The sequence below is a fragment of the Thrips palmi genome, unplaced genomic scaffold (assembly GCF_012932325.1).
Source record: "Thrips palmi isolate BJ-2018 unplaced genomic scaffold, TpBJ-2018v1 HiC_scaffold_4, whole genome shotgun sequence".
Lineage (NCBI taxonomy): Eukaryota > Metazoa > Arthropoda > Insecta > Thysanoptera > Thripidae > Thrips > Thrips palmi.
Window position 1 is genome coordinate 6,383,785 of NW_023144631.1, and position 18,449 is coordinate 6,402,233.

Here is an 18,449-nt window from a genome sequence, read left to right on the forward strand (position 1 = left end):
TCTGGCGCGCGAATTTGAATTCATTATCGGCTGTTAAAGACGGGCCGGCCGGCCGCTGCTGCAACATTGTTCTCGCTTCCTTCCGACCAGCTTAAACGAGGCGAAAGCACCGCATCGATTTGCAGTAAAAACCCCGCAAAACACTCTCACACACACGCACACAAACACACACACACAGTGCAAACACAGCACTAATTCCCCCTCGAAGCCACCACCGCCGCCGCCGCCGCTCCGCTCTTATTCGGAACGACCCGTGCAGCCGAAACCAATTGCCACGGCGCAATTTGTTTTAATCGTGGAAAATGAGAAAAGGTCGCCGCTGGTTCGAGGATGCGGCCGGCCGTTAGATGTCCCCGATAAGGGTCAACCATGGCCAGCCTGGAGAGGCCGATTCCGAGAGTCGTTCTCGTCGCTCTGTCTCTCTCGCACTCATGAGGCGCCCCCATATGAGTGCGAGAGAGACAGAGCGACGAAAACGACTCGCTCGGAGTCAGTCGACTGGAGGCCGAGGCCGGAGGCCAGCCCCCAACAGCGTCGCCATGGCCCGCGCCTCCGCCATGTGACGCCCGCCCCACCAACCGGCCAACCAACCGGCCAACCGGCACTCCGTTCCGCGCTCCAATTGTTTTACCAATTCCGGAGTCATATACCGAGTTAATTGCATCCTCTTCATGTGGGTCCGTGTTGTTCAATAAGTGCGCGGCGGCATACGCGGACACACACACACACATATATACACACACACGCACACACACACGCACACACCACCACACACACACACACACACACACACACACAGCGGGGTGACGATCGGTGGGCGCGGCCTCTTGTTAGCCCCTAGTAATAGAAAGAACATTCCGGTACGGCGCGCGCTTCGACCGCCCTCTCTCTCTCTCTCTCTCTCTCTCTCTCTCTCTCTCTCTCTCTCTCTCTCTCTCTCTCTCTCTCTCTCTCTACGACCGCCTCTTTCAACAGAAGGCGCCTGTTAAAAATTTTGTTTTTGCTGTCATTAAATAAATTTGAAGAATTGCAGTTGTTGTTTTTTGAAAACTTTAAGTTTGTGCGTTTTATTTGAACTAAAACGTTTGAAGATTTTCATTGTTAGCATTTTAAGGGGTTTTTTTTGCACGCGGACTGTTGTCCCATACATTACCGAAGAGCACACCCTAAGCGGCTTGCACGAACGGCGCGCGAGGACGCGAAGGCCCCGCAGAGACTTTCTGCGCTCTCTGAGCTGCTCTTGCTCGCCGCGAACGGGGATCGGGAATGGCCCTCTCACAACATTTCCATTATTGGTTCCGCTAATCCCCGAAAATATCGCCCTGCCGCCCCGCCCCGCCCCGCCCCGGCCAAGTCAAGCGGCCTCCGCGGCGCGCGCTCTGTTTGCTCTACACCTCGTTCCCCGGCGTCCAGGCGAGCGTCCTGGCGTCGGGGAATAGATTTATGTTGCGTGCGCGTGCGTGCACTGGCCATCATTTTTTGAGCGTGGCGGTGCGCACTCGCTACGCGCGGCCAGCAAGGCAAAGGCAGCAAGGCGCAGCCAACCATCGTGTCCGCAGCCAGGCCATCCAGGCGGCAGCGCGGCCACGCGTCGCGGCCTCCCAGATTATACGGACGCCATAACATTTAGTGCCAATGAGTGGAAACGCGGCCGTAATTCGCCTCACTTACCTCGAAACCGGCGAGATTTATCTCCTGTTTCCTTGTTTATTTTTTATTTCCCCCCGCGAGCTCACCGTATTTTCAGCGGCAGCGGTCTGCATTTTCATTCGTCGGCTGTGTGTGTGTGGTGAAGTGAGTTCTGGTATTCATGGGGAGGCCCTGCCTGCCCTGCGCCACGCCCAGGAGATGGCCGCGCGATGAACTCCAAGACCACTTCGCTATTCGACGGACGAATCTCTCGGCCCTGGAATTAATCACCCCCGCAAACAACACTCATTCCCTTCCGCGCATTGCGCTCGCATTGCGCACGCACGGCCGCCTGCAGAAACTGTTTTCTCACGATCGGGAAAGAAATGAGTTTATCATCACCATGCGAGTGCCGGCGATAGTCATCACACACACACACTTACACGTATAATAGACGAAGAAATGCAACAATTAAAGATGTGGGCCCGTTACTCGGAGGATGATATCGCCTGCGCACTTATTGTTTATTATATAGACGTGAGTGGAAAAAAAATGTTAAAAATTTGAACGAACGAAGTATTGTGTGCAAAGCCTTGCAAAGCACGGCCTGGAAAAAAGGGAAAATATAATTTCGGGGCTTGGCTGCAGCTCGGGCCGTGGCATGAGCCCTGGCTGCCCTGGCGACAGTTTGCTGCACGCCGCTGCACCGTTCCTGCTGTGTAATTACTGCGTCCATTGTTTGGGTCAGGCCGGCCTGGTGTCCGGCAGCGTGTCATTCCCCGCCGGTTTTGCATACAACGACGTCCCGGGGGTGTTTATTGGCTAGTTACTGCTCGCTGCACCGGGCCGATTCCGAGTCGCGGCTCGCTCTGTCTCTCTCGCACTCGCGGGGCGGCCCCCATGGGTGCGGAGAGAGACAGAGCGGCGAAGCACTGCGCGGAATCGCCCGGCCGGTCGCCACCGGGCAGCAAGACCAGGCAAGACACGTCCCGCGACGCCATTATGCTCAATTTTCAGGCCAATTTGGGGAAAAGTGTGTCGCCGTGCGGGACGCGCCCGGACGAACGGACTGACTGATGAGGGCGTGATTTAGGGCCGTAGGGCCGTAGGGGAAGGGGGCCTCCGAGTGCAACATGGCGCCCCAATCACACGGCGACTTTACTGCAGGGCCGTAAGTTATGCATTTCACACTTGCAAGGCCCCCTCGCATGCACACAGCCGCACACACACAAGAACGCGGTGCACCAAGGGGACCTCCACGACTCTCCGCTCGGAACGGTACTGGAAATGATACCGACTAAAACCTGTGCGCACGCGCGCGTGTGTGTGTGTGTGTGTGTGTGTGTGTGTGTGTGTAGTATTGTGACGGGCCGGCAGCAGATGCCTGTTCCCCCTTAAACACCTCACTTGCATTCACACACACTCACAGACGCACACAGACACTCGCACACGCGCGCACGCACGGCGGCCTTGCCTGGCTGATGAAGTTATTACGGAGACGGCGGCTCGCCTGGCTGGTCGACTCCCCCCTCCCCCTTTCTCCCCTTCCCGCGCACCTTCTCGCTCGGCCCAGCGTGGCGCATCCTCTATACTTCACGCAGTCTGGGAAACCATTAATAGAATAATTACTCCGCCTGAAATATTGTGTGAGAACAAAGACGTTAAAGTGAAATGTGGTCGTGTAGAGTGTCGGTGTGTGTGTGTGGAGTGCGTGTGCGGCGAATGCTCACGTAAGGCTCCCAAAATGCTGAGAAACATTATATTTGGAGGGGGAACGTTGTGGAGGAAAGGTCCGGTGGGTATTGGAACCCGAGGAGGACGACGAGGACGTACACGGAGGAACGGCGCACCCCTCAGAGATCCCGGCAGAGACGAGCACCTTGCCGCCGACCACCGCGTTGACTCATCGACGCCGTGGTTGCCCGCGGCCCCCATGGAGTCTTAAGGGGCTCCGCGCCACCCCACCCCGCCCCGCCGCGCCCCGCCCCGCCACACTGTCGACGACGGCGCTATAGTGGCCGAGCAGACGCGGCGCCGCGGTAGTTCTCAGCACGCCAAAGTAAATTGCAGGTTGTACACACTGGAAGCGTTGGAGGCAGTCACATTACTGAGATGTATGTGCTTTACGCACACCATGCGGGCCGGCGGGGCTGGCGGGGCTGGCGGGGCTGGCGGGGCTGGCGGGGCTGGCGGGGCTGGCAGCCACGTCTTGTCCGGCGCGCACGGCGAGCACCCCGTCGAGATAAGCGCCCGTATCAAGACGCCGCTGGCCGTCCCGCTATCGCCATCGACAAGCATCGGACCACCGGAAGCGCGGGGACGTCTCCGGAGGACGCGCCGGAAAAGCGCCGGAAAAGCATCGCCGCGGAGCAAGGAAGACAAACACGCTTTTCCTCCTAAATCTGACCCACCAACTCACCGGCGATAACACAAACACGAAAACAAATCCTGGGTGGTGTTATTCGGGAGGGCTGAACAGTGTGGCTTTTCTCTCGTACCTGCTGGAGGGGGTCTCGGAGGCGGCGAGAGTATAGTTCTAATGAAGACATTAGGGGAGCTAATGACGTGCTGGCGGGGGGGGGGGGGGGGGGGGCGTTTGGCAGGTGGGTGCCTCGGGTCGTAATAAGAAGTGTATCGAAGAGGGGGAGGAAGTGGAGGGGGGAGAAGAAGACTCGGACCCGAATCGGAGAGGAATGTCTCGTACTATGGACAAAAGTTAGTGGGACAGTTTTCTCCAAAGTGTAAATAATAACAATAATAATGACAATAATGGTAACGAGTAGGTACGTGGCATGATTACGGCGTGGCGGGGCGGGGCCGCGAAAAGAATGGGACCGAGACACGCACACGGCGGCGGGCAGTGGCGGCGGACCGCGTGGACCACACCGTCAAGACCGTCGTCTCGTTGACCCCTGGGCGGCGTCCTGGACGAGTCCAGGCGGGACTTGGTAATTGGCGTTCATTTATCAGGGCAATTAGCTGCGAAAGCGGCGCGGCACCGCGCGAGAAGAACAAGGAGAGGGCGAGATTGAAGGAAGCGCGAAGATTAGCCTGACCGGGGCTTTGCTGGTTGGCTTTGCTGGCTCTGCGCTGTTTAACATGACAATGCGGCGGAGCGGCGGTGCAACACGGGCCGGGCCAGGAAGCAGACTCATTCCGAGAGTCGTTTTCGTCGCTCTGTCTCTCTCGCGCCTATACGGTGCGCCCCTTGAGTGCGAGAGAGACAGCACGACGAAATCGACTCTCGGAATCAGTCTGCAGGGCGGCCGGGGCGGCCGGGACGTCAAGGCGAGGGAGTGGCGGAGCGTGGCGGCTGCAGCAAACAAGCAGCGCGGCTGCAGGGCTAATCGCCGAGGTGTGCATGTGCTTGTACTCGGCAAAACGGACCGCGCGCGCATGTGTGTGAGTGAGAGTGTGAGCGTATGCATGCACGTCCTCGTGCATGTGTGCGTGAGTGCGGCTAGTAGTGTGTGTGCTGCATAATAGTGAACACAGGCGCCGCCTCCATGTCGGTGCATATGGGCTGATCACAGCCAGTTTAGTTTGATGTAATATTTATTATGGCAGGAGGGGGCGGGGCCGCGTGGCGTGGAGTGGCGGGGCGGGGCGCGGCCATGTCCGCAGCGCCATAGGGGGTGCCGCCCGCGCAGCGCCGCGCCGCACGACGCCAACAAGAGACACACGGTGCGCGGCGCCGCCCGGCCAGCCCAGCCCAGCCCGCCCTGCTTGTGATTGAATTAGGCCGTGGCCTGCCTGCCTGCCTGCCGTGTGACAAGGGAAGGCCCAAGTTTGGCCGTGGAGGTGTTGCCCGCTTGACTCGAGATTCCATCTGGCCCGGCGTGGCCTGCGGTGTGGCGGTGGCGGCGGCGCCCCCTGGGGCCGAGGGCGGCGAGGGCGGCGAGGGCACGCACGCCGTGGGGGTGGCCTGCCGCCGCTGCCGCCTCGCCTGGCGCGGCCCGAGGGCGCCACCGCGTTGTCTGGAGGCGGGGGGCGTGGCGGGCGAGGCGCCAGTTGGCCTCACCGCGGCGTCACGGCGCCGGGATCAAGTTGTCTCCCCGCCTGATTGCGTGTTCTGCTGTCGTTAAGAATCCGTTACCTGCCCCCGCCCCCTGCCCGCCCCCTCCCCGCCGAGCGCCACCTCGCTGCCGCGCCGCCACGGCCACGACGTGCTGGACGCTCTCCGGCGCGCGGGCCGAGGCCGATAGCCGCGCGGCCGCATCAGCGATAATTATTGGCGGCATTTCAAATGCGCGCATCACGCGGCCAACGCCACCGACACGCGAGGGATGTGCGTGTGTGTGTGCGTTCGCACTTCGAGGAACACCCCCGCGGACCTCGGCGGCACTGAGGATTGCCATCGTGGCCCCTTCACAGCACGCACCCCTATGATGCCCAGGCCAGGCCAGCCGTGAGGGCAAGACGGGGCGGGGCGAGGTGGGGCGGGGCGGGGCGGGGCGTACAAGCCAATTACGTACAAACAAGCGAAACGCAGAGGCGGCAAAGGCGGCCGAACCAACAAAAACAATAGGAGAGTCCGGGCCGGCCGGGCTGGCCGCGCCGGGCCCCCGGCTTATCAAGAAAATTGAGCAATTATTAGGGCTATCCATAACGCCGCATCGCCCGGCATCGCCGTCAGGCCGCGCCCGCCTTCGCCTGCATCGCCCTCCCCATCCGCTTCCGCCTCTCTGTCTCTCTCCTCTCTCTCTCTCTCTCCCTCTCTTTCTCTCTCTCCCGCTCTCTCACCCCCGTGCGCGGCGCACAGTGGGCCAGAAGGCCGGTGGAGGCGGCCAAAACTCAAGACGCGATTTGAGCTCCAGAGTCGCTGAACAGGACTCGAACCGAACGTGTGACCCCACCAATGGATTCCTCGTTCGGAGAGCAATCCATTGGTGGGGTCACACGTTCGGTTCGAGTCCTATTTAGCGACTCTGGAGCTCAAAACGCGTCTAGAGTTTTGGCCGCCTCCACCGGTCTTCTGGCCCACTGTGTGGCGCCACCCCGGCCAGTGAGTGCGACAAGGACGGAGACATCCGCCGGCGCGGCCCTCACGCTCACCGCGAGGCATCGTCGCCGCGGACGGGTTGCCTGACTCAAGGGGGCCTCGCCCTGCCTCTCTCGCTCGCACCCCAACGGGCCACCGCGTGAGTGCGACAGAGCCAGAGCGACGAATGCTTCGGAATGAGGCAGCTGGCGGGTAATCTGGATTGCACCTGACACTCGGTGGGCACGGCGGGCACGCAGGCGGCCAGGAGCAGCGCCTCGGACTGCCAGGGTCTCCGCAACGCGCTGCCGGACGCATGCAGTCTGCAGTCCACACAGTGCAGTGCGCTGCGCTGCCCGGCTGCGAGACGGGTCGGGATGGCTGCCGGGCTAATGCGATAATGCCCGACACCTGCTGCAGCACGGCCTGCACGGCCTGCACGGCCCGCAGTGCCTCCAGACGCGCCGTTTATCGGAAACAATAGGAAGGCCGTGACGACGTGTTCGCCTGCCTGGCTGCGTGGCTGCGTGGTCCCATTACAACCATTTCGCACGCGAGGCGAGGGGCGGGGCGGGGCGCTCACGCGGCCCACGCGCTCGCTCAGTTTGAACGGCGCGCGCTTTTCACGGTTATGAAAAATTCAGCGAGTGGCGGGCAGGCATCGATTGCCCGGTAGCTGCACGACGGCCAGGACGGCGGCGCGGTGCACCGGCCACGCCGCCAGTCCGCGCAACCCCCCCGTGGCCTAGTTGGCCACTTAGCACCTTCCTGACCAACCCTTCGGGGTCGGCCCGTCCGGGGCCCGTCGGCCGGCGGGACAGGACCCACTTACGCCCTGATTTATCTGGCCAGGGCTGGCCTATTCATTAGTGCCAGATGCCAGATGGGTGACGGTGGCCCCACAAAAAGCGCCAACGCGCCGACGAGGCGTCATCGGCCGGGAGCACGGCGAACACGGAGAAGGGGGGGAAGAAAAAAGAAAAACCGGTGGGTGTCGGAGCAGCACAGCGGCAGCGCTCTTGTAAGTCTCTAATTGCGTGAAAAGTAAGGGATATAATCCCTCGGCCTATAACTTGCGGCGCCCCGAGTGCCTTGTTTGCTCCTCGGCCCCCTCCTTGCCTCCTCGCCTCCCGGCTCGCTGATTAAATAATTATTGGCTTCCTCTGCAGCTGGCTGCGCTGTGCGACGGACTGCGGGGTGCTGGTGCTTGGCCTGGCCAGGCGAAAACACCGTGTTCGCACCGCCCACGGAAACCAGACGGTGCAGTTTTAAACAGCGTTAAATACTCCCTTGGGAAGGGTTTTCCACACACGCTTTCTGGTTTCTATTTTTAATTTCCTCCCTATTGTTTCATTTTCGTTGTTTTCATGTTGTTTTTTTTTTTAAATCCGCTTGCTGCGATTGGCTCACCGATACGAACACTCAAGGTGTTAAACGTCTCTATTTTTTTCCTCCTGGGGCCGTACGGCCGTTCGCTTTCTCGGAATGAAATATTAAATACCTGATAAACAAAGAGCCCCGCCCCGGACGCTTTTTTCACCCCTTGCCGTCCGAGCGCCCCGCCCCGCCCCGCCCCTGACATGCTAATGCCTCGCGCCGCGGAAAGAGCAGCTACAGGGCGGCCGTAAAACAGGCCCAAATAGAGGCGCCAAACAGAGTGACACCGTGCAGGAAAAAAATCTAGATGTTTACGCCGCCTACGTGTCGCGGTCCTGGCGCCGCTTGCTTTTGCTTCCTCTGTACCGCGTAGTTGGCGACGTGTTCAGAGAGAGAGAGAGGGGGGGGGGAGAGGAGAAAGAGAAATACGATTCCCCGCGGCGGCAATATAATGAGCAGTGCGATTGAATTGAGTGATCAGCGGCCGATACGTCCTGTAAGCGGGGAAAAAAGGGGGAGCGGGCGAGTGGTTGGCAGCCCTGCACGCCACCTGATTACACGTGTATCGTACCAACGGTACCAACCTTGCGAATCAATTATCGGGGCAAAGTTGTCGAATGGGCGACGGGCATGCACGGCGCGACGGCGTGACCGGCCTGTGTCCAGAAGGGGTGCGGCGCACGCAGCGACGGCGTGCTCGACACGGCCTGCCGCAATCAGGCTGGGCAGCCACGGGCAGCACGGCTCGAGTTTTGGCCGCCACAACCGGTCTTCTGGCCCACTGTGCGACGCCGAGACTGCCCCGCCAGGCCTGCCAGCCCACCGTGTTTACGGAAATAAGTTTGAACTCCATGCGAAAGCCCAGCACGACGAAACTCCGTCTCGACCTGTTTGAACCGCGAGGCAAAGGTGGCGGCAGCACTGGTGATGGGAATGCGAGGCGGGCTGCGGACACTGCGCGTCTTCTTCTGTCAGTGCGTGCGCGCTACGCGGTGCTCCGCACAGAGGGCGCTCCGGGAGGCTTTCTTAATTAAATAATTAAATAAGCTCGCCGAGGCGCCGCGAGAAGAGAGAACAGGACTCCCCCGCTGGTTGCTGGCCGGTCTTGGAGTGTTCGCGCCGCTCGCGCGGCCCTGGCCCTAGGCCCTGGCAGCCCGTGGGCGGCTCGGCGACGTGTCTCGTTAGCGCGCGGCCGCGGCCGAAGCGAAGCGACGCCCGGGCGACGCCCCGGACGCCACCCTGGGCGACAAGGACCAAGGACCTCGATCCATTGTTCTGCCGGCGCTCTATCGGCGAGGACGCGCCGCCCCAGTGTACCGACCGCAGAGGCCGGGGCTGGGACGAACACGGTGAGTCGCGTCCAACCCTTCCTCCGCCTCCCACCCCAGGATGTCGAAATGAAACGCAGGACGTGCAAAGAGATATGTTTATTGATTCGCGGCAGTCTTGTCGTCCTCGCACTCTAACAAACACTGTCGTCCAATAGACTAACAAATAAATAAAAACAGATCAGGAACAAACAAATACTCTCATCCGGCACCACAAATCGGCCCGTCTTTACATAATACTATGTTCAATACAAAGCACCGCGCTTTCTCGATTATACTATACCGACGATGATTACAAAGGCGTTTTGTACACCACCCCTACCTCAACACTACCCTACTAGTAAGTCTTACCGTGCGGGTTGGAAATCCTTTACCGCCCCCTGTGATATGGAAAAGCCTAAGACTCCACGACATATATACTCTATAGGAACACGTGGTAGGACACCGCACGGCCTGCCGCAGGGCCTACGGGGCGTCCAGGCGGTGCGGGCCGCGGCGCGGCGACGGCGATCTCCTTGACAGCAGGGACTCGATGCTGAAGGGGTTGAGGCGGCGCTTGGCCACCCCCGCGGGCAGCAGCACGGTGGCGGGGGCGGGGAAGGGCAGGCAGGGCAGGCGGCCGGGCTTGAGGTCGCCGTCGACGCCGCCGCCGCCGGACAGGGGCAGCAGAGTCGCTCTTCGCCGGTCCAGCTGGCTGCCGGGCGACCCGGGGGACGCGGGGCTGCGGGGCGAGGCGGGTCGCGGCGGGCTGCAGGGGCTGCGGGGGCCAAGGGGTGAGCCCCGCTTCACGTAGTTGACCGCCTCCAGGGCCTCGCTGTAAGCAGAAGGGGCGTCAGACACTGCCACACCAGGCACACAGTGTGCCACACACATCATCAATCCTTTCGGCGTGGCGACCGCACGGCGCCGCCCGTGTCGACGCGCCGCCTCGTCACGTCTCGTCACTTCTCGTCACGTCTAGCCCCGGAAGGTCACCCAGGGTAAGCCTGGGCCGCCAGGCCGAGCCAGGCTCATCGCGCGCCACGCGCGGCCACGCGCTGCCATGGCGTGCCACGCCACGCCACGCCACGCCGCGCTCCGTGATCGATTATAATTACCCCCCGACCTGCCTGGCCTGGCGGCTTGGCCTGGCGGCATGGCCTGGCCTCTCGGTCCCCTCGGTCTCGGCCTGCTTTCCAGCGAGCGCCTCGAGCCTCGCCTCGACAGCCTCGACGACGACGCGCTGCACGACCGAACACAAAGCCCGACACTCATTGGCCGCCAATTACGCCGTATTGATGATGTCAGCCACCAATCCGATTACCATACCGCCGCCTAATCGGCCCGCGCGTCAACGCCGAGCTTGAGAGCGCCGGTCATGGGTTCAAATCCAACATTTTTTTTTCCTATTTGTAATTTGGAACTGACCTGCGCGGCGGGCGCGGCGCGTCCTCGTTGTGGTCCAGGGACAGCAGGCGGTGGTGGTGGTCGTCGTCGTCCTCGGCGTCGTCCGCTTCGTCGCCCACCACGTCGATCTCGCGGTACGAGTCCCGCGGGCAGCCCTCGCCGGCGTCGCCCATCCGAGAGCTCATCTCGCTGCAGCCGCTGGACCAGTCGCAGGAAAGCTGCGACGCGGGGACGTGCCAGCTCACGCCCTGCTCCTTGCTTCCGGTTCTTTGGTTGTTGTTGTTGTTGTTGTTGTTGTTGTTGGCCGTACTGCCGTTGTTGTTCTTGCTGCTTTTGGCGCGCTGCTGCGCCTCCCACTCCATCCGCAGCGTCTCCATGTCCACCGTGATGCCCTTGGCGGCCAGCTTTTTCTGCCCGCGTCGCGTAAGTACTCCGTTAGGGCAGAACGAAACGAGACAGGGAGCGCAAAGTCGTTGAAACCTACCTGCTGGCGCTCCAGCGACTTGCGGATCTTCTTCTCGCGGCGGTCCTGCTCCTTGCGGCGCAGCTCCTCCTCGGGGATGGGCTGGCCGCTGCAGGTCTGGGGGTGCGCGTTGTGCGCGGGCCGGCCGGGGCCCTTCTTGGTGTGCTCCTTCTTGCGCCACTTGGCCCGCCGGTTCTGGAACCACACCTGCGGGCCGAAACAAAGCCTTTCTCAAAAACAAACGTCCGCAGAGCCAATCACGACGGCGGCCCCAATTTCGCTCCGACTGTCCTTTTGTTCCGACTTTTTGGCGTGCGCTACCGAGGCTGCGGGTACCGAGAGTGACTGACGGGTACTCGCGGGTACCGGACACCGCTGCGCGGCGATACGCCGCCGGCCTGTTACACCGCCACACCGGCAGCGGGCCGCTCTTCAAAATCCACTCCTCACTCCTGTCTCATCAACAACAACATCATCATCGCCCTCGTCGTTGTCGCTGCCGTTTTTGCCGGCGCCGCCAGCACATCCATCATGTCCACGTCCGGGACGCGGAGGCGCCACGCGTCAAGTCGCGCACCTCCCCGACGCCTCCCCTCGCCGCGGCGGCGTGCCACAGTAGGCCAGAACAGAAGACCGGTGGAGGCGGCCAAAACTCTAGACGCGTTTTGAGCTCCAGCGTCACTAAATCGGACTCGAACCGAACGTGTGACCCCACCAATGGATTCCTTGCTCGAAGAGCAATCCATTAGTGGGGTCACACGTTCGGTTCGAGTCCTGTTTAGCGACTCTGGAGCTCAAAACGCGTCCAGAGTTTTGGCCGGCTCAGCCGCTCTTCTGGCCCACTGTGCGTGCTGCGTTTGAATGCCGGTGGCGATAAGCTGCGATCGGGGAGCGACTTACCGCCACCCTGGACTCCTTGAGGTCGAGCCGCAGCGCCAGCGCCTCCCTCATGAACACGTCGGGGTAGTGGCTGGCCAGGAAGGCCCGCTCCAGCTCCTCCAGCTGCCAGCTGTTGAAGTTGGTCCGCGAGCGCCGCCGCTTGGCCGCCTCGTCCTCGCCGTCTGCGACCAAAACAGGAGCATTAAAAAAATCATTTTGAAATTTGACACTTTAAAAAATTAAAAAGTAACCAAAGACACTGAAAGAGACGCGACGAGTTCCTGCAGTGTACACGACTCGGTAGCGCGGCCGCCGAGCAGCAGGAACGGTAATCACGCGAGGCCAATGAGCCGCGAAGAGACTCCCCCCCCCTCCCCCCTCCCCCGGTCCTTCCCTCCCGCGTCTCTCACATCGGCCGGCCAGTACCGAACCGCTCGGCTCAACCACTTCGCGCCGCTTTTTTGGCACCAATTTCTCACCCATCCGGCTGTCCGTCCGTCCGTCCGGCTGTCCTGTCCCCGTCCGTCCACGCCACCGCGGCCTCGGCCTCCACGACGGCCTGCTCCTTTCAATGGGATTGATCCGGCCGCGGACGCACACTGCGCCCTCTACAAAACCGCTCGGCAATAACCAAAACCTCAAAATTGAGGGTGAAGAAAAAAACTTAAAAAAAAAGGAGTGGACGCTTCGCGTCCTGTTTGACGGCAGGTAAGTGGCGTGGCGGTTTGCGGTGGCGGTGCGCTATGGGACGCTCGGCTCCCTCCGTTATCCTTATTCAATCGCGGCCAGGGCCTTCCAGGCCTTCTTCCTCTTGGGCAGGGCGCGGCGTTGACGCGGTACCGGCCCGGCGGACTGATTCCGAGAGTCGTCTTCGTCGCTCTGTCTCTCTCGCACTCATGGGGCGTCCTGGATAGGTGCGGCGACAGAGACAGAGCGACGAAAACGACTCTCGGTGCGGCCCGCGTGCTTGTTGTCACCGGCGTGTTGATGGCACATTGTGCAGGCCTCGCAGTGTAGGGCCTTGGCGGCGCTTCGCGGCGGCCAGGCGGAACGCGGAATGCGGCACCAGGACGTCGTCGCCGAGCGCGGCCTCCTCGACGGCGACCTGGAGTCCATCCATCAGCACGGCGTGGTGCACCGGCTCGAGGAGCATCGCGCGGCGCGGATTGATGGATTGAATTTGGAATGCAAGTGAGATGGATCGGGCGATCGCGCAGTTTGGACAAGGCGCGGACAATGGCCGCAATTGGCAACGGCTGATTCGAGGGGAGAGAGATGGCGTCGAGGGAACAGTGAAGGGCTGGTGGCGGTGGTCGGTCAACTCCTGCCAATTTCCCTCAATTTTAACCGGGCTTTCTGGCCCGCGGCTCAAACCCTCACTCACCCCAAAGCTGGATTATTTTTTGCAGTTTCCCTTAGTTGTTTAGCGCTTTGGCGTGACCGTCGCGCCAACAACGGACTGGCAGCTAAGTGCTGTTCGGCGCTTTGGGGACCCTTAATATTTACGTTGACGGCCGTGCGTACGGCACGGCCTGGCCCGGCTGGCCCGTGGGCTGCCAGCCCTGCCAGTGCGGCGCGCACGCGATCTTTAATAAAGCGGCGAAATGACGTGTCGCTGTCCCGCCATCGCCGCTGTCTCGCCAAATTGATTTCGGTTTCTGGATTCCGATGAGACGCGTTTTGAAATTCCGCCGGGGCGATATTCCCCCCCCCCTCTTTCCCCCCTGCTTTCTCGCACGCGAAAGTAACGCGGAAACAAGAGGCGGTCGACGCTGTAAAGCATTTTGGCGACCGCCAGTGGCGGCGGGGTGGGGCGGGGCGGGGCGGGGCCGGGCACTTTGGCGAAAGGGGTAAAACGGGGTGTAACAAGGGCAGGCCGGGCCGGGGCTCCCATGACTGCGAAATGAAAAGTTGGCATGTCCGCCCGCACTTTGCACCCTCATTTGGAGTTCCAAGTGAACAGCAGCGGAAGGGGAGGCGCGGAGGGAGGGAGGGGAGGGGGTTGTTGTTTTGGGCCGGAAGCGGAGAGGGGAACAAGACTCGAGACGGACGGAAACGACGCGCAGCCTTCGCCCCGGCCTCCGCGGAGGACTGCCGAAATATTCTTTTTCCTCCCCTCGCCCAATGTTCCTCCTAGGCCGCCCCGCCCCGCCCCGCCCCGCCCCGCCCGTGCCCCGCACCTGCCTCCACCGTCGTCGTGCGCCCGCACGGCCCGCCCGCCCGCCTGGCATTAAAACATTATATCTCATTATTTTATAATCCGAGCGTATTATTCACAAATTGTCGGCCGTTTAGCGTCACTGCGCTGCGCTTGCCGCGACTCGCGGCCCTGATGGCTGTCCGTCGCTCGCTGTCGTGCCTGTCGCTGCCTCCCCATATTGTCGCCGTTATGTTAATGTAACCGGAAAGTAATGACACCGGCATCGGCATCGCGGGGCAGGCCAGGCAGGCCGGCAGGGCGGCAGGGCGGTCGTTTGGAAACTCGGCTGTCCGGCCAGAGGGAACCTCGCTTATCCAGACTCGAGGCTGCTTGTTTTTGATGGTTTTTTCGCCGGTGCGCGGCGTGCATGTCGCGAGTTCATCCGACAAGGCCGAAGACCACGCCGATAACGCGGTTGACGTGCGGCCGGCTCGATCAGATTACATCGGAAATCAAACAGGGCGTTCGTGTCGATGACACGACGGCCAGGTGTCACAGTGTGTCGCCGCACGCACTCACCTGCGTCGCCGGCCTTGTCGGCGTGCTCGGCGTCCTCCATGGCGGCGCGGTGGTCCCGCGTCCACGCCGGCCTCCGGTCCAGCGGCACGGCGGACGACGGCGGCATGGGCGGGCTAGCCGACGACGGCCCCTGGCCCGGCGCCCCGGCGGGCGGCGGCAGCGGCGACCCCGCGAGGTGTCCGAAGCGGATGCCCTGCGGGGCGAGCAGTGCCGGCGGGAAGCCGAAGGCGCCCAGGTTGACGGGGAAGCGGAACTGGGACGCGTGGAACAGCTGCGACATGGGGTGGCCCGGAGGACCGGGGGGTCCCGGCGCCCCGGGCAGGGCGGGCAACCCGCGCAGCGCGGGCAGCCCCAGCCCTCCGTACATGCCGAGCACCATCACTCGCGGGGGCGGGGCAGGCGGGGCAGCGCATCCGGGCGGCGTGCCACCGAGCCGACCAGGGCGACGCACTCCACGACGTCCGCGAAGTCCGCGAGGAGCTGGGGGCACTCAGCGCGGCCCGGCGCGCGGCAGCGACATCGCCGACGAGGCGCCACCGCCATGGAATCCGCGACGACGCCCCGGCCGCGTCGCAAACGCAGTCGCACCGCGCTACCCGCGTCGCGTCGCTGCACCGCCTCGCTGCTCGCGTGGTCGCGACGCCTTGCCTCGCCATACGCCGCGGCCATACGCCTCGGCGCGGCGCGCCATGTGGCCGCCAGCTCCCCACTCCAGGCGGCGGCAGGCAGGCAGGCCGCCCCCCTCCAGCGGGCCCTCCCACCCACGCGCCGCGCCGTCCGCACTCCGCAGCGCGAGGCTACGCGAGGCCCGCGGCCATCTCCCTCTCCCTCCCACCCCGCGCGAGCCGCTCGCTCCCGCTCTCTCTGGCGCGGCGCTGCCATTGGCCAGCCGGCCGGCCGACGCCCTGCCCGGCGCCACGCCCACCGGCCTGCCGCCCCCGCCTCCCCGCCGCCCGCCGCCCGCCGCGGGGGTGGACCTCTTCACTTACTGGGCTCCTCTCCCTGCGCGTCCCCGCGCGGCCCGAATTCACTCTAATGCCTGGCCAAATTCTATCCCACCTGCCCCTCCCCGACACACCGCCCGGCCACCTCCAGCAGAGCCTGGAGGGCCGCGGCCACCCCGCCCCGCCCCGCCCCGCCCCGCCCCGCCCGCCCCCGCCGCGCCGCGAACATTATCTATCTCTTTCACTGCTTCACGCCATTACGGCGGGGCGTTCTCGCGTGAGTCTGCCGAAAATCACTCACTCTCCATTCCGCTGCCGTTTCCGCCGCATGCCGCACCTGTCCCTCCAGCGCCGGCACGGCAACACAACCCCGAAGCGCGGCGGCGAGCGCGCTCGACGACGGCGGCCTGGTTCCGTGGTTCGAATACGCGTTCACCCTCGCCTTCTTCGTTCGGCCTTTGGAGCGTTCGTCCGTTTGACAGAAAGGGGTGCCCGTGCGCGGACAGTACGTAATGTAGACGCCCCTGCCACGCTGCGCGGGCTGCGCCCCTGCGCCCCGGCCGACGCGCGACGCGGCACGTCTGCTCGAGTTTAAAAGACGGCTGGAGGAGCCTCCCCCGCAGCGGGTGCGACGAAGACGGCAACACGCGGCTCGCGTTTCGGAATGCAGAGGCGTGGCGGCGAGGCGAGGCGCCGGGGGAGGCGCCACGAGAGGCTCCCAAGTTAATAATCGAAAACAGTTTGTAATAACAAGACACTCCGCGCGCCGCCTCGGGCGCCTCGGGGCTGGAGGGGGGAGGGGTAGACGCCCCCGGCTTGGGGAGGGTGGGCCCCGGAGCGGTGATGGGCCAGCAACTTAGCGCGCACGACCCCAGCATAAGGGCCGCGCCAGCCCGCCGCCCCCACCCCGCCCCCACCGCCCCTAGTGAGCATCATCAGCTGCCCATAAGTCGGCCGCCACCCCCTCCACCCCGCTTCCCCTTCACGCGAGGGGCCAAAGTTTTATTTCAAAGAGGAAGGAGATTCGCTGGCGTCACCCCAGCAGCACCGCCTGCCTGCCTGCCTGCCAAGCTCGGGGTATGGGTCACTTCTTCGAGTCTTTTTTTCTTCTTCTTTTTTCGCTCGCTTGGGACACGACGAGCCTAGATGTTCTCCGGCGCGGTTTTCAACGAGCGAGTTTTCCTTTTCCAGTCGAGTTTTCTTCGCCGCGCGCAAGTTTAGATGAGGTGAAGTAAGCGTAATGTCGCTGTGCGCGCGGAACTCCCGCGCGCAGTGTGCCAGCCAGGCAGCAAGCCAGACAGCCAGCCAGCCAGCCAGCACGCCTCTCTCTTTTGCGCTCCTGTTTCATTTTTCAGAGCGTCTCAGCACCTGACAGCGCGCACTAACACACACACGCGCGCGCTGCGGTTCCGCGTGACCCCTGCCCCGTGCCCGCGGCCCGTGCCCACGGCTACCCACGGCCTGCCGATGCGTCGGGGCAAACGGTCCAATCAGGCCGAGCGGCGCGGCGCGCTTCGGCGGTCAAACGGCCGATCGGCTGCTAGGTGACTAATGCCCCGTTGATTGGGGCTTAATTCGCTCACCGCCCGGCTCACCGCGCACTTCACCGCGCGTCCGTCCGTTCGTCCGTTCGTCCGTCCGTCCGTCCGTCCGTCGTCTGCTCGCCTGCCTATTTGTCAGTCAGCTCGTCCGCAACAACTAAAACTTTTGGAAACACGGCTGGGCGTCCCAATCACGGGCGACTCGATAAAGTGTTTCTCTCTCCGGCGCGAAAGAAAATAAAATAAAATAAAACTTTTCGGGCGCGATTCACACATGTTTCGGGATGCCGCACTCCGCCTGTACACGCACTCCGCTAATCGTGCATGAAATAGGGCCGTCCTGCACCGCTGCCTCTGTGTGTGTGTGTGTTGTGTTGTGTGTGTGTGTGTGTGTGTGTGTGTGTGTGTGTCGCCCCGCTTCCCAGTGGCGGTCCATTTTCCGCCGCTTCATTGATACCATCAATAGCCGCCCGGCCACCCATTACAACACATGCGTTCGCTCGCTGCGTTCGCTACAGCGATCGCCCTTTTTAACGTGCCCGCGTTTTTTTCCACCCGCGCCTTGTTCAAAATGAAACGATTTCCGCTTCCGGTTTCCGGTACTAGGAAGCACCGAGTTACGCGCGCGGTTAAGCCATTTGGCCGTTTTTTTCGTGGTTGTTTTTTCGGGTGAGTGGAAGGTAATGGGTGCACTTAGTGGCGCGCTCCCAAGATGCTGGAGGCCCTGGAGGCCCTGGAGGCCCTGGAGGCCCTTGCAGGCCTGGAGGCGCGATGCGGGTCCCTCCCGGTTTTGGCGCTACACTAGGCGCCTTGCTCGGCCCGGGGCTAATCATAAGGTGAGACAGCGACGAGCGCCAACGGGGCGGGGCGGCCCGTCGGAAACAGGCCCGCATTATCGCTTCCAAACCGTGTTTGTTTTCGGCCGGTCGACGTCTTAATCTCTTTCCAGAAAATAATCGGGGGGACGCTGCTCTGCTTGGCCCTATGGTCGGCACGGGGCGGCTAGATAGCCCGGCTGCTGCCATCAGGCTCTCATTATACGCTGCACCGGAAAGGCGGTCGCCGTCCTCGTCGCTCTGCAGGCCGCGGCCTGGGAGAGAGAGAGAGAGAGAGAGAGAGAGAGAGAGAGAGAGAGAGAGAGAGAGAGAGAGAGAGAGAGAGAGAGGCGTGATTGGTCCACGTGGCCGGCGTGCAGCGTGGAC

The 18,449-nt window shown here is 62.6% G+C and overlaps 1 protein-coding gene across 1 annotated transcript; it reads right to left on the reverse strand.

Annotated features, from left to right (window-relative positions):
- Positions 1-3,222: 3,222 nt before the first annotated feature.
- Positions 3,223-15,129, reverse strand: LOC117649563 (homeobox protein OTX-like). The gene is made up of 6 exons (XM_034392449.1): positions 14,763-15,129; positions 12,065-12,225; positions 11,186-11,371; positions 10,723-11,111; positions 10,065-10,129; positions 3,223-3,263 (listed from the first exon to the last, which is right to left on the reverse strand). Exons 1-6 carry the CDS (start codon positions 15,127-15,129, stop codon positions 3,223-3,225), a joined length of 1,209 nt encoding a protein of 402 aa, XP_034248340.1.
- Positions 15,130-18,449: the final 3,320 nt, after the last annotated feature.

What these genes read in the sequence shown, in the direction of transcription:
- LOC117649563 (XM_034392449.1), bottom strand. Translation starts at nt 15,129, where the DNA reads ATGTACGGAGGGCTGGGGCTGCCCGCGCTGCGCGGGTTGCCCGCCCTG. An exon ending in TCAAGGAGTCCAGGGTGGCG is followed by an intron (nt 11,372 to 12,064) that starts GTAAGTCGCTCC and finishes TTCGGCCCGCAG; the next exon opens with GTGTGGTTCCAGAACCGGCG. An exon ending in AGTCGCTGGAGCGCCAGCAG is followed by an intron (nt 11,112 to 11,185) that starts GTAGGTTTCAAC and finishes CGACGCGGGCAG; the next exon opens with AAAAAGCTGGCCGCCAAGGG.